The 15,734-nt window shown below is 43.0% G+C and overlaps 1 protein-coding gene across 1 annotated transcript in view; it reads right to left on the minus strand.

The window, feature by feature from the left end:
• The window catches only part of elp4 (elongator acetyltransferase complex subunit 4), a 50,917-nt gene extending 35,204 nt beyond the window's left edge, over positions 1–15,713 (minus strand). Inside the window, exons 1-7 of the mRNA XM_076110223.1 lie at positions 15,536–15,713; positions 13,690–13,725; positions 9,414–9,535; positions 7,894–8,028; positions 6,351–6,487; positions 3,451–3,535; positions 899–1,087 (exon numbers count right to left, since the gene is read on the minus strand). Coding sequence (XP_075966338.1) covers positions 899–1,087; positions 3,451–3,535; positions 6,351–6,487; positions 7,894–8,028; positions 9,414–9,535; positions 13,690–13,725; positions 15,536–15,713 — 882 coding nt within the window. The remainder of the gene's footprint in view (positions 1–898; positions 1,088–3,450; positions 3,536–6,350; positions 6,488–7,893; positions 8,029–9,413; positions 9,536–13,689; positions 13,726–15,535) is intronic.
• Positions 15,714–15,734: the final 21 nt, after the last annotated feature.

Here is a 15,734-nt window from a genome sequence, read left to right on the forward strand (position 1 = left end):
CACAATGCAGCTTCCATGTTGTTAAGAATGGGGACTATAAGGAAGTAGGGTGTCTTAAGAGTAGGCGAGACAAAACATTTGAGCAGAAAGTCTCAGATGGCTATTCTGGTGAGTGTGCGTCTATGGTCGACTGTCTGGGGGAGGGCTGTGGTTTGCCATATGCCTCAGCAGATGACTCCTCCTTCACACTGAGAGGCCAGACTGTACACAGACGCATGCACGCGGACTCATACACCGACCCACCCCCCCACACAAACACAGCCAGAAATACACACAACTACAAGCAGAGATATTTTGTAAGAGAATAAAATACATACACAGGCAAACACTGTCATTGTGTACAGCTTCAAGTAATTAAAAGGCCAAACAAACAAACTTAGAGTCCTTTGAATGAAGTGTGCACTCGACTGGGTCTGTTGGGGGAGCGATGCGTGAGGAAGAGGCCCCCGCGCAGGCCTGAGTCATACCAGGGTGACACTGGACCACAGGGTCAAGAGGAGGCCCCACTACAAAAGACTTCAAACTTTGTTCCCATTTAATGAACAAGACAAAGAAAAAGCACATGGGCCAAGCACTAACTGTCCATTGTATGTAAAATCAAGTCGATTCAACTTTATTTATCCCTCTGGTGGCAACTAAAGGAAGGTGGTTTCGGATACAACAGAGGAGCAAAGACAGAGAAAATAAAGCAGAACCTGCTGCGGTTATGACTTGTTAAGCTTGTATATCTTGGTATTCTTGCATGACAAACCGGTCTTAACTAATTAAAGCTAGCATAAAAAGATATATCAGTCATAGATCAGGGTTACGGTTGCTAATCAGAGAAGTTGTATTCTAAGTGCATGCTGATGCTTATGAACTGTGCCGAGTTGTTCTCATGTGTCAAAAATGTTCTTACCTGGATGAGATGTGAAGGCAAAGTAACTACTGCAACTGATAGCGATGACCTCAGCAAAGCACGCAGTCCATAGAGAAAGGTAGTGAGGGCGTGGCCATTTTTAGGGTTGTCGTGGCAACTCAGGTCATCGCCCCACAGAGCCGAGCCAAGAGAGTGAAGCCCAATTCGCAGGATGTTACGCGACTTTGACTATAAGAAAGAACAAGCAAAAAGAAGGGTTCAGGAATATTAAAAATGTGTAAAAAAGTCAGACAAATATGTCATTTTCTACAGAAGTAAACACGCTAATGCATTAATACAGTTTTATTTGATTTAAAGTTCTCCCATTGCATCTTAAGAACAACAGATTGCTGCTTTTGCATTATTTTGGAAAGGTGCTGTTTTGGGTAGTATTCCCAAACTCTGGGAGAGAGCGACCGGACAGTCTGCTCACCAGCACAGACGATCGGAACACAGTGCCCAAACGTGACTGGACACAACTGCCCAATCACAGAGGCCATCTGACACACGCACAATGGACCTGTCAGACAGGCTTCCAATATGGCCGCCACCCAGAAAACCCAGCACATTCTTGGCACAACAGCGATGCTCTGCAGCCAAGGGGGCCTGGGTAAGGGTGGAGTGCCTTCCCTTGAAACACCCTCCCCACCACAAGAGATCAACAGTAACCCACTCTCACGAAGACGGAGGAAAAGTGGCCAAACAGTGGTGGGGTATATATCACTGAAACTGAGAGAATGGAGGCGCCTGTCCAAACTGTGAGAGGTTTTTAACCTTTACTACAATTGCCTTTTATTTGGGGTTTCTTCAGGATGGCTCCTGATTACTGAGGTGAGCGCCAAGAGTGATTAATAAAGCTCTGGCCTAAAATCGGCTCACATTTTCCCTTTTTTTCCTCTCTTTTATCCCTCCCCCTCTATGATCTCAACCCTCCTAAAATCTCCTATGCCCCACTCCCTATCCCTTCCTCTCCCAACGGTATGACCTAAGCTTCAGTTGGACCTGGATCAGAATCACAGGCATCTAAGAAAAATAAACCCCATTGTTTCTGGGAGTTTTTCACAGTTGGCTCATAGTTTCCCAAAGGAGGACTCTCACACCGGACTCTACATTCATCCTCCTCTACACCATTCAACATTAGTGCTGCATCTCTATGCCTTACTATGCTTAGTGTTGTGTGTGTGTGTGTGTGCCTTTGTCATTATTAGATATGCCCTTTCTTTGTTTAACATGCTTTGCCGAACACAGGTCTTGGGGGCCACAGAATTAGAATTCTATTTCTATGTCTGTGGCCCAGCAGGGGGGGGGGGGGTCTGTGGTAACACGACTGTTGCTGTGGCATCAGGAGAAGAAGCCAAACTTAACTCCTATAGTTTAGCCTATAGAAAAATCAGGGAACAGTGCCAGTTGAGTCCAGCCAAGGGCCAGAGGCCAGCCTTATAGACTATAGCCAGCCTGGGACAACAACCTAATCACAAGCCAATCTCTGCCGAGACTCACAGTCCTGCTGCCACTCCTGTCCCAGCCATCTCAAAAAACACTGGGTCTAGGAGATTGATCATTGTTCTAATCTGTTATTTACACAACACAGTTTATATGAAATCTGCATCTTGTTACCAATCCATGACGGCGGATTAACCAATAAACATATAAACGCACACACTGACTATCACCCATACTGGGCATTCTTGTGCCAGTGCCCATGTCGCTCAGTGCCGGTCTGCATTCCTGGACTGTGCCAACAGCATGTCAGGCGGCCACACTGCTTTAATGATGTCAGCAGTTAATCTGCCGTGAGTGACAGCGCTCGGGGAGAGAGGGTGGGGGGTAGTGGAGGTAAATCCTGTGTGTGAGTGACAGGGGGAGAGGTGGCTCCAGGTGACGAGCAGAGGGGTCACCGAAAGTAGGTGAATAAGGCGTGGGAGGCGAGTAGAGTACACACACCCCGTCATACTGTATCTATGTATATATATATATATATATATATGTATATATATACAGGCACATCACAGTGTGTGGTACGTCCTGTGGGAAACAGACGGGGCCATGGATGATTCTGGCATTCTGTGGGGCACTGGTGACTATTAAAAAAATGTATGTCAAAGGTAAGACACACACAGCTGGGACACACAGGTGAGGCCAACCAGAGCAGGTGACAGAGAGGTAAACAGACTCAAGAGAAGTGGAGGTTGAAATGTGACAGAAGAGCTTGGGGTCACAGATTCAGATTTATTATCTCTATCTTAAAAATGCTCCTTTGATGAATATCACTCATAACAATGCACAATAGCCTGACTGGGCTCATCGTAATTAGTGGGGTTAGCAGACATTTGCAACACAAACATGTTAGCAGCTTGAATGGCATTTTTAGAAAGAAAGGAAAAAATGCACACCTGTGTTGAATCACTGCTAGTGGCAGCTTACTGCCTGCCTATTCAATGTCACCAATGATTTTTTAATCAGAGAGCCAAAACCAAAAGCACATCCACAAACAATGATTAAAAATGTATGGATTTGATGATTGGTGAAATGGGAGTTCATTCAGGTCTTACCATGGGGGCTGCTACATCAAAACCCTCCCTGTTTATGACCTCTTGGAGTGACTTCAGCAACGCAGAGTAGGACTCAAGCATGGTACTGAAAAGAGCACAGGACAGAGGACAGTACAGTGGAGAAAGTGGAGAAGACAACCAGAAAGAGAACACAAAAGGGTTACTTAGGACGTGTAAAATGTAATTGAAAGTATTTTGATAAAACTGGGCCAAGCCTTTCCCCACAGAAGCTTAATCCTCTATGACTGCAGCATGTTTCTCCTGACTGTGCTTTTCTGGAGCCACTGAAGCAGACAGATGATCCATATCAAGAGATCCAATTAATTTATTTGGTTGATTAAATTACAACATGACTGGTTCTCCGTCAGCTCCCCCAGGATCTGATTGTGCCGAGACAGACAGACAAACAGACAGATGAGATGTGCATATGCACAAACAGACACACAACAAAGACGATAAGTGAGAAGGAGGAGGGGGGGGGGGGGGGGATTAATGGGCTGATATCTAGAATTTACAGGGAACAGCATTTTTGAGTTTAATCAGGGGTAAGATGTGCACTATTGACAAAAGGCATCCAGTTCCATCGGAGCAACATTTAGCAACAGTCAAGGGATGGGTTACTGCTGAGCCCATCATGCACCTATAGGACGGCCAATAGAAATGTTAACCCCATCATTTTACGCAAGTCCCTCAACTTAAGAACGCCATTGTAATGACCACTCTGTGGTAAGTCACAGTGGGCTGCTATGCCAGTTGTCAATTTCACCTGCAGGCTACAAAAGCTGATACACATAGATTGGTCACACACCAATAGCCCTGCATAAAGAACAGTAATACGTACTCGTGTTGATTACACTTGCGCCAAGTACATCCATGTACTCTATTTCAGTTATTCAGCCCAACAATGGTGCCTCCTGACCCCGCTGGGGCTAATGATAGAGCTGGTTTGGTGAAAGAGGGACACCTACCCTCCTTGGCCTCTCTGCCCATGCCCCTGCTCTGAGGTAGGGGGCTGGGATGGTTTGACATGCAGTTGAGCAGGAGGTTGCCTCTGGTTGGCAGCCATTGTGTGGGACGGCATTGTGTTTTAGCTACCCCTACTGAGCACCCCTCATTCAGGTACCAAAAGGTCTAGGTGCTTAGCTACAGGGGCTAGTGCGTCGGCTAATTAAGATCATACACAGGGAAGCTTCTTTATCTCGGTGTTCCTCTTTCAGTGATGGAAGAAAGGAGGAGAGAAGGGGGATGCTTGGTCTTAAACAACAGGATCTGTATCACCTAGAGAGCAATTTGTGCCAATTATGCCTTCAAGTGAAACGGAGCAATTTAACAGCTAGGGTATCAACATGGGGCTGTGGACACGTGCAAGGGGGAGTAGCCTGCTTCGGAGTTTGTGTGGTACATGTGCGTGTGTAATATGCTAAGTGTGTGTGTGTGTGTGTGTGTGTGTGTGCGCGCATTTATGTATGTGTGTCAGTATTGGGGCGGGGCTGGGGGGCACAATGGTGCGGTGCAGGTGTAGTTTCCTGCTGTCAAAATGTCTTTGAGATCTATAACCCATTCAGATGCCACAGCGGCACAACAGCTCCACCATGTCACTCACTACACCGACACACAACGCTGCAAACATCAGCGGAGAGGATATTTGATTATTTTGTTTGTATCCTATCAATAAGGCATTATTACCTTCTGAACTGATATTTTGAAAAATGTTCCACGCTTGTGAAAATGTGTACTTTGAACCGAATATCCACAACATGTAATGTGTTTGCATGGGCGCTCTGTTAAACAGTCTCTGTTCATTGAAATAAAGGAAGAGGCATTCAATAAAGCCTCCTCCACATCCTCTGTGCTCCAGATTGCTGTATTTACCCAGTGTGTGTGAGTGGGCCTTCGTGTGCCCTTGTTTGTTCAACAGCACTCTCTGAGTAAAGAGCCCGTGTGACCTCTGAACCCTAAATACACTCAACGCAGGAGAAATCAAACAGACGCTGAGCAAACAAGACCCTTATTTGAATAGACATACACAACCTTTCCAAGAGGCCGAATGTCTTAGGCCAATGGCAAGCTACTCAGAATAGAGGATGAACCAAGCTGCTTTTTAACTGATTTAAATTGATTGTTTAAAGGGTAAAAAAAACTGAGCTTTTAAAAGATTTTTTTTTTTTTTGAAAACTCACAGATTTCATTTAAATGATGTATCAAATTCTGGATGGTTTGACTTCAACAGTAATGATTCATAATTTTTACAGATATGAAGCAATTCAATGAATCTCAGTAAAAACATGAATGTAAAACTAAGATCGTGTTCTGTACTTAATTAGAGCTGAAACTGTTAATTGATCGATCAGCTGATCAACAGAAAATGAATCAGCAACTATTTGAATACATTTTAATCAGAAATGTCACACATTATCTGGTTTTTTGGACTGCTCTTCACACAAAACAAAACATCTGAATATGTTAACTTGGGCTCTTGTTTCTTGTGGTTTTACTATTTCTGACATTTTATCAAAAAACAAAACAACGAATCCAGAAACATAAAAAGATGAACTCGTAATGAATATTTGGTTGCAGCCATAGACTTTATTCGTATAAATGAGTAACTCTACATGATACTAGGGAGCTAGTTTCTTCCTCTCATGTTGACTTCTCTCTAATGCACATGCTGGTTGCAGGCCTTATAAAGTGTACGCTCTTTAAATTATGTTAGTCCGTCTGCATTGTTGGTTTACCTGTATTCTGTGAACAATGCCATGTTTGCTTTCCTGTGTTCTGTTGAAGATGTCTAATTTGTGTAACTGTGTTTCGTGGATGATGTCGTGTTTGTGTGCCTGTGTTCTGCAGATGAAGTCTCATTGGTTTCCATGCATTCTGTGAATGATGTCTTGTCGCTTTACCTGTGTGTGGGTGATGACTGGGTGGGATGTTCTGGAAGGTAGAAGTGGTGGCACTTGGCTGCCTGGCGAATTTCTGGCTCCATCGTCTTGGAGACATCATAGTAGTGCCCAAACCGGGATGAGGATGCCAGGGCGCTCTAAGGAGGTCAACAATCAAACTCAGCTTAAAGCATTTGAGCACCAAAGACCTTTAATTAGAGAGCATCCCGATATGACGCTACTGCTTGCTTTACATTTCTTACAACAAATGATGTGCATTTAACTCAATTCAGATAAGAATAAAGCATCTTTCTAATATGTTAAATGAGTAAGCTTCACAATACTATGGCAATGCAATTGCATTGTTTATGGGTCATTCCTCAACATTCCTACAGCAGAGAAGTTAAATAACCACTACGACCACGCTCTTAATCATTTCTTCACATAAATGTCCACTTCTGGCTCTGAAAGCAAATGTGTCAGGGACGCAGGGGAAGGCGGATGTTTTCCTGCAGCTGAAAGAGGGAGTTTTAGCTCTTCTCTCTCAGTGAAACCAGGGATTCCATTGTTAGAGGGGCCCTTAATCTACTCCTAATCTGGATTAAGGCCCCCGGTGTGTCCCTCTCCTGGCGGGACGAGGGGGTCAGCAGGGCAGGGGGGTCAGGGGCTCATCTTCTCTTTGTGAGCTAGGCAACCCGCTTAGCGTTCCATCCCCGCCCTGACGGCCTCACCTTTGATCTGATGTCTTCATCGGGAGAGTAACACAGTGGGCTATGCCAGGAGAGGTGTGTGTAAGGGGAAAGTAAGCGTTGACTCTGGGGGTGAATTTGGGATGCAAATCCTCTGGCGGGGCTTACTAGTGGTTTGTAAAGACGATTTTACAGGGGAAGGGGGAGAGATGAGGAAAGGACACAGATATAAAGAAGTTTCCAGGGAGAGAGAAAGAGAGAGAGGATCCCCAGGGACACACTGTGTGCTGTTAATCCACATAGCGATATGGATTATAGACTGAAGGGGGGAGACTGCAGAGAAGTAGAAGGGGAGGGTCACCTCTCCTCAAAGCGGAAGAAAGAGTGTAGGGCTGCCGACCCTAGCAGGGGGAAAGGCAGGGATTTGGGGAAGACAGAGGCGCAGGTCTGGGTCATAGGGTTGAGCGAGCAGACATGTCAATGCACAGGCTGCAAAGTACTCTTGTTTCCCAGGCTAAGCAGGGGTGCAGGCGTGTGTGTATGTGTGTATATGTGAGTTGGGGACCAGTGAAAAGCCTACCTATTGCCAGCTAAGTGTGAGTAATCTGGTCCAGCTCTGAAAGGAGAGTCTGAGGCCTCATTCAGTCCACAAAGGAGTTTAGAAGCTGATGGATTTAGTGGTAGAGACAATTGCCAAACCACTAAGACCAGAGAGCCAGTGCTGTTCTTTCTCATACAATCATGAACGAAGACAAATGTTGGAGTTTTGATAAAAGTAGCATTATTACAGAGTTGTCTTTATTCTACTGTATGTCGTCGATCAAATATGCTGCAATAATTATTATTACAGACAATATAAACTAACATGTGATTACCTGTACTTTTGGAAGATGCTGATAGCGCCAGGCTATCTTCATGGCATCCAAACTGTCCTGAGGTTCACAAGACAGCCTGGGCTGCTCCACTGGTTTGTGGATGGCAATATCGTCCAAGATGGGAGCAGGTAGTTCCTACACAAAATAATACAATTAATATAATAACTCAAAATATGTTGATTGTAAATGGCCAAGAGGTATTTTAATAACCCTTATTGCTGTTTAATATCATATGGCATGTCCCAATGTGTCACATATAATTGAAATGCACTTCAAATTCAAATGTAGCTGTCAAAAGTAATATGATATCTTGAATGTAAAGAAAAAACCAAAGTTGGTTTTGCTGGTCATGTTGAAGCACTTGAAAAAACCCAGATAAAACTGGGAGATATTTCTCGGGGAATCTTGATTTCTTGGCCATGTACAAAACTGAACAGCACATGTGCATTAAAAGTCTCCACACGGGAAAAGTATCGCTGTGGCATTAGTGCGGAGGGACGAACGATCATGATAACGCCGTGTCCTTGTATCAAGTTAGATCCAAAGACTGACTACAATTGGAAGTCAGTCAGTTTCTAAAGCTGAACATTAAGAAAACACTCTTACCAGCTTACTGATAAACAAGCCTGTTCTTTCACTGTGCAACCAGTAAAAAAAAAAAATCCAACTAAATGGAAACAAATCTTGCTCCTTGGTTCAAAGACATTGTACGGTGGGTGGGAAATCTGACCGATTAGCTGATTCAAGTCATCATGGGTTTTTAAGTGCAAGGAAGTGTTCTCAAATGTCCTGCTTTAGCTTGATGTCTTCCAGCAAGCTTGTTTCTTGTGTGCATGTTAACGTAATGCATAAAGTACAACCTGAGCAGCCAAACATTAGCATACTGTGAATGTAGCTGTGAAAACAATAAATGATGTGATATATCCCCATTGGGACTCCCCGTCTCTTAATAAGCCTTTGATATGTAAAGAGAGGGTGAGGCTGTGACCCCTCCCACTATCAATCAGTGGGAGAGAGGCCCTCCTCCTGTATGCTGGGTGGCAGTCAGCTTCTGGGACTACGGTCCTCTTCACAGAGTGATGCATCGGGAAACATTTCAACAATGCCACAACCGTGCCACCCTCGACCTCTCAGATACCCCGCTGACCCTGACACATCTTGGGGAAAGCTGTGCACCTTCAATACGTGCTAAATCACGGTCTGACCAGCGTGAACCGGGCTGAATACTGTACAGCGGGAGCTGATTGATTTATTGTGAGAAAAAAAAAAAAAAGAATAGGCAGTAGGCAGAATATTCCCAACTTCTTCAGTTGACTAAAGGTAAACAAAAGTTTTTTTTTAGATGTCTTTTTGACAGCGCAGCAGTTGTACGGGGTTGATGTTAAAGCAGACGTATTAAGGCCATCCTTGCTTCTTTGTGGATGGTTTGTCAAGACTTGCAGCTTGAACAAAAATCATACTTCGCAGTGAAACTAATTTCCTCTTTCAGAGCTTGCAAAATACGGCACCTCCTCTCATACCTGTAAAATGTCATCTGGGTTATCTTGAGCCGCCGCCACAAAAAGTTCATGTCGACACACCACTCCTTCTGCCAGGAAGTACTTCAAGATCATACGAGAGTAGCTATCATATCGGTCCTCCTCTAAAAAAGGAACAAAAGACAAGAACAATCAGAAATTGAGTGTGAGTGGAAAACAAAAATAAACACACACTCGGTCAATCAATGCCATTGTGCTAAAATTGTCTGAAAGGCCTAAGGAAAATATTTAGTGATGAACATTTTCCCTAAGAAAAATATATCAACCATTGGATCTTGTCTTGTTCTGACCATTCATTCAGACACCACAGATCCAGAAGTTCACGACCACATCACAGTCGCTAACTGTAATTGATATAAGGACCACGTTTGGGTTACCTTTGGTATGGAACAGATGAAGTAGCACAGAAACATAGGTGTTACTGTGTGACCTGACTACCAAAGTGGAGCTGACATCTTCAGCTCTCTTGTTAAGGTCTTCACAGTGTCCCTGTCCACTTTCACCTATCATATCCGCAACCATGGGCGGAGAGAGGGGGAGGCACCTGTCTTAAGCACTCACCTGACACCTCCCCCTGAACACAAAGGTACCCCAGCTGTCAGGACAACTGACAAGAGGAGGCAGAAGCGGGATTATATAGTGCCTGTCCTCAAAATGCTCACCGACGTCTGGTTCAATCTCTCTGCTGTTTGTGTGAATTCTGCTGGCAATGGCATGCTTTCATTATTCTGTTTCTACATCAGGTGTATTTATTATCATAAAATGGCATATAAAGGTTACATGAGAGACTTTTAAACACAAGTGGAAAGGGAAATTCTCAGCTGGTGGTGGCATTACAGTCTCATTTAGATGAGTGTCTCCAACATTAAATGGACAGGCAAGTGATTCCAAACACTGAAACCGTTTTCCCTAAGGTAGCCTTTCTCCGTGCACACAAAGCGGCCACCCGGCCATTCCCCACCCCAAATTCACAAGCATCATCACCAGGACCCCCCCCCCCCCCTATCAAGGCACATAACTCTACCCAGCATGCTGCTGCTGCTTCCTGTCACAATCATCATTTTGTAAAGATTTCGTAGGCCTCTCCATACAATGACAAACTGTGGGCTCAAGGACAAAGGCAGCAGTGACAGTTTAAGGTAATGGGCATACAGCTGACAGTTTGGGAATGACATCCTGACGTGTCATCCTGAATCATCCGGAGAATTCCCCCCTCCCACGTTCCCGGTCTATGTTCTCACCTACGGACTTAGGATGGCACAGGAAATTCCATGGCTCTTCAATTTGTTGTCGGTGGGGCTCCCTGTTCTCTTATTGATGGGTTTCTAGGTCAGCAGGCCTTTGTGGCTTTCAGCAGGCCCCACAAAGACTCCCAGATGGGCCCTCTCAAGATGGGGCCTATTGTGGCTGTGTTTCTATGGGAGCCTTACAAATGGAACCTCCAGGAGTCATTAGGCTGTTGAGGCGGGGGGTAAGGGAGGGGGTGGGAGGTGGGGGGGGGGGGGGGGGGGGGGGGGGGGTATACGAGCAACAGGGGGTGGAGGACGGTCATATCTTTGAGGGAGATCAATCACTCTGGACAGTCATGGCATGATTTTTTTCTTCTCCTTTTTATTTTATGGGATTGGGACTGAGGTTTGGTAAAGAGGGGAAACGCCTTTGTTTCATTTGCCCTCAAACAGGGGAGTGTGAGTGTCCTGAATCATATCTGCTAAACCCGGAGGGGGAGGAGACTAAATATCTAGGTCAGGGTGTTTTCCCCCTTGTATGAATCTCTGGTCTTAAGCATTTCTACTGAGCAGCTCAAATTCATTTAGGGCATAAGGCAGGTACACTAAATATGGACACTTACAAAAAAGCACTTGAACTGAATCACTGTACATTTTACTACAAAGGTGGGTTGTATTAGGCTACCGTTAAATGCCAATTAGCAACATCTGTCGGGCCCCATATACTGTATATGCCATTTCTATTGTTAAGCTTCAACTTGTGACCGTTGTTCCTCTTAATCAATTCAATTTGTCTGTGTTAGGCACATGGTGTTAGGATGTTTTAGATTGTTTACCATTGACACATTCAAAACTGCAGTAATCCTGGTTATTATCATATTTGTTTCTCTTTTATAATTGTTGCAGTTCTTCATTGATTTCACAAACATTTTATTGTATTCTGTATTGCATGTATAATATTAGCAATTGTTATGTCTTTATTGTCTTAATATCTTTTTATTGTTTGTACGTTTTGTGTTTTTAAGCTGCCTTGCAGCCAAACGTATGTCCTCTTGTGGGACAATAAAGATCTGAACTGAACAAATTGTCATGGAACTTAATATAAGCTACCACTATAGAAAAGTATGTAACTGTGATTAAATAACTTCAGGGTTGTTTTTTCATCGAATGTTGCCATACATCGTCACTGCATCTCCCGGAGTTATACTATTATGCCTATTTAGTTTGACAGAGTAATAATTGTGATGAACTACTGAAAATATTTGTTGCGGTAATCTACACAAATACTAAACCTGAGCTCAAATCTAAGATAACTCTCACTCAAAGTGCACTTTAAAGCTTTGAAAAATGTAAACATGTAAAACAATTAAATAGTCATTACTATGGGTACATTAAAAGGAAACACACATCCACTTAAACTAATGAAAACCTGACATGATCAGCATAATAAAAGCTGGAAAGCTTTCTTCCTTCTATTACAGAAACACAAGGGACGAGAGATCTTCAGACAGCAGCCATACTGAGCTGATCCCCCTCGAGTTGACAAATCAGGATGGACAGCTCAAGACACTTCAAAGGCAGACAACGACCAGTCTGATAATTTTATGTCTGTGTCTCACAAACAGGCCATCACAGCTAAAGGGGCAGACTGTAGGAGACGACTGCCTGAAACAAACACAAACAAACACCACCCACACAACAAAACAGACACACACACACACACACACACACACACACACACACACACACACACACACACCACTCTTTCATAGACAAACACAAGAGAGCTCACACACGCATTTCACCTTTACTGTGTCTCTCATTACCAGATGAAACCAACCGTACATTGATTCCCAAAATGGAAGGGAAGAACGCATTAGTGTATAATCACTGACTCCTGCATCGATTGGGGGGGGAATTAAAGGGCAAAGCAATATCATCAGTTGGTATAGGCCTTTGCTACACACAAATTACAGCTTCAAATGGGAAACAGGAATACCTTAACCTCACTGTCTACCATTTCATATAGCCTGGCCTATGATGAATGATAATAACAATAATAATACAGTGGAAGACATTTGTGTGCCTAGAAAACCCACTTGCTTTAAATGTACTTCCGAAAACTTCTATAAACACGTATGCAGATGAGCATATCAATTAATGATCACAGTGGACGTGTGAACACCTGGGATTATAACACCTTCAGGTCATTCTTCTATTTGCCATTCTGCTAGACGCTGACACGCTAACCACAAAGATCCGGAGAGGACAGACAGACAGTATCATTAGCTGTGGCATGCTACTGAATTCAGCTTTGGTATACGCATGAATATATAATATATGTTTGATTTCAGCGATGGGTTAATGCAGTGTCAGCTGAAGGCTATAATGAGTCAGAATAGAATATTCCTCTTCCTGGCTTAAAGCATTTCATATTATGCATGATGTATCTTTCTGAACACCAATACACTGACGTTCACAAGGCAACTTCTACTGACAGTTGTTCATTGCTTGTTTGAGCAAACAAAAAGGAGATGGCTTCAGGTGTTGAAACATTGCTTAAAGTACTACGATAAGCACGTCAAACGTGCTCTTGAAGCCTAGGAACAAAAAGGCTTGATGTACTTCAGGAGGAGTCAACTGTTGCTTTGTACTGTTTACCATGGAGTCACATGCACGACATTCACAATTCATATCTCAAGACTTAGGCATCTGATAACAAAGTGATAAATGATGAGCATAAGTAGTGGATATAGTTATAGTATCTGCTAATATAATATAATGCTATTAGGTATCACTTGTGTAGTTGAACTTCCTGGAAAAACGCCCCTCCTCAGTGGGGACTTCATGCTGCATTAGTGAGAGTAACACAAACGTCTAACCAATAAAGTCATCACTCATTTTTAACAATCGTAGCTTTTAAGCTGTTCTGTCCAATCACACCATATCTGTCTCAATAACTCTTATGTATATACAGTATATCACATTATGGAGGTAATTATTCCATTTAAGTCAAGTCAGAGGCTCACCTATGAGAAGTACTGTTCCAACTGCTAACCCGCCACCTGTTTGCAAAGACATACAAAAAAAAAAATTCAAATATCAGTTTTTTTTAATAACATCAGTCACATATTACAGACACTGTCTCACTCTGAATCAATGTCAACCACTCGAGACCTCCCTTTGCTCAAGTACGGCTTCACTCTCCAGCCTCCACAGCATTGTATTCATCTCTATAAGAAAACAGGCCTTTTTCACAGCAGGCATTGTGACTTACCTTAGAAGGAAAACAAGTGTTAATAAAAACAGTAATAAAGGCTGCTTTCTATTCAAGTGTCCCAGTGAGCCGTGACAATCAACACAATAGCAGTAGCTTGAAACTGAAGCTTCGTTGTTAACACCGGTGCTTTTGTGACATGTCAAAATATCTTCTGTTAAAAAGGCCAATTGGCGGACTGGACATCTGAAGAGGAGTCTCTCTCTCTCTCTTTGTTTTCACACTAGGTTTTGGCGAGAGCTTTATTAAGCTTGCTCAAATCTAAGACCCCTGGAAGACTAACAACATTTCATGCCAGTCCTTGATTATTCTGGCTGCTTTAATCAAGCAACACAGATTTGTTTTTTAAATCTTTTTTAATTGAACTCATGTTAGTGAGACTTGCTTGACCTTTAACCTGTGTGCCAGCACATGAGAGTATATGGCTGTTAATCTCAGACAGCAGAGGTCTTGATAGGTTTGTGTTGAGAAAACAAGAAAAGTGAAACCTCCACTGGTGCCACATCTGCAAAATTCAGTATAGTTACAACACAATTATGTAATAGAGAACAAGCATGAAATAGATCTTATAAAATGCTTTGCAGGTCAAATAAACAAGAAACCGGATATGACACAATGTTTACATTTATGCAAGTTAAATTATCAGTTCTACAAATAGCTTGCACCAGAAGAAAGTAGTGGCTCTTATCAGACAAAGGGACACATACATTAAATCCATTTCATGAGAATCTATCACAACTACTCAAAGATGCAAGATATACGTCTCTATTACAGGGGGGGTGAAATGCCATACAATGTTGAATGAGACCTGGCATGGCTTTCAAACATGGCGGAGAATATAAAGACTGTCCCCATTCAAGCTTTGAGAGTGACGTCTGAATGTGGATGATAGGAAAAATCTGAGGTTGTTTTACCTCATTTTAAGTTGATCTATTTTTAGTTTATTTCCATTATAATCGTTTAGAAACAACCAGAGAGTGATATTCCACATAACATATTGGAGGACACCACACTATGATACACTGCTGCATTCACACAGCTCGTAGCAAAGCAATTATGTCAAGTTGTGATACACAACTTTTGATGTCTAATGTTAAGTTATGAATCATAACAACATGAAGAACATATCATTCTGATATCGATTATGTGGATATTGACAGCCCTGGTACTGAAACACATGATGCCAATTCTATGAAGACATTTGATTTTATAATGATGATACATGGACATGCATATTAAACAGATTAAACAGAGATATACAATGTGTTTGGGGCTATTTTGGTCCTTGGCTTAAATCAAACAAAGTAGAGAATGCTTCATTTTTGGCATCATCTTAATTGCACATTGACTTATTCACACAGCTCCAAGCAAATACTTTCCCGTGTGCTATGGACATTTCAATGTAAATAAAATCATAGTACGTGAACAGGTTTCGTACAGATTGCAGTGCACCGACAGTGACAAAACTCCATATTCTGTAATAATCACACATTTCCTCTTTGAGAAATGAATCACTGATCATCTAGTAAACCTATCGTTGAGATACACCGTTAGCCTGTGTAGCTGGCGCTAACGTGAAACCTCAACAGCACACTGACCGAGTAGATAGTCGAGTGACGTGACACCGGTCGACACTAAGAGTTGTCCATTTTGAACCGATGGTCTGGTGCCAGGTATGGAGATTAACTTGGTCCTCGTTTTCTTCTGAAAACTCGTAGAATTGAACGGCGATCGCTCAGCGCAGGGTTTCCCCACAGCGCTCATGGGGGCCGCCATACTGCTTGTAACGTGGGGGAC

Source organism: Anarhichas minor, unplaced genomic scaffold, assembly GCF_050575085.1.
Source record: "Anarhichas minor isolate MPS153535 unplaced genomic scaffold, ASM5057508v1 ptg000042l, whole genome shotgun sequence".
NCBI lineage: Eukaryota > Metazoa > Chordata > Actinopteri > Perciformes > Anarhichadidae > Anarhichas > Anarhichas minor.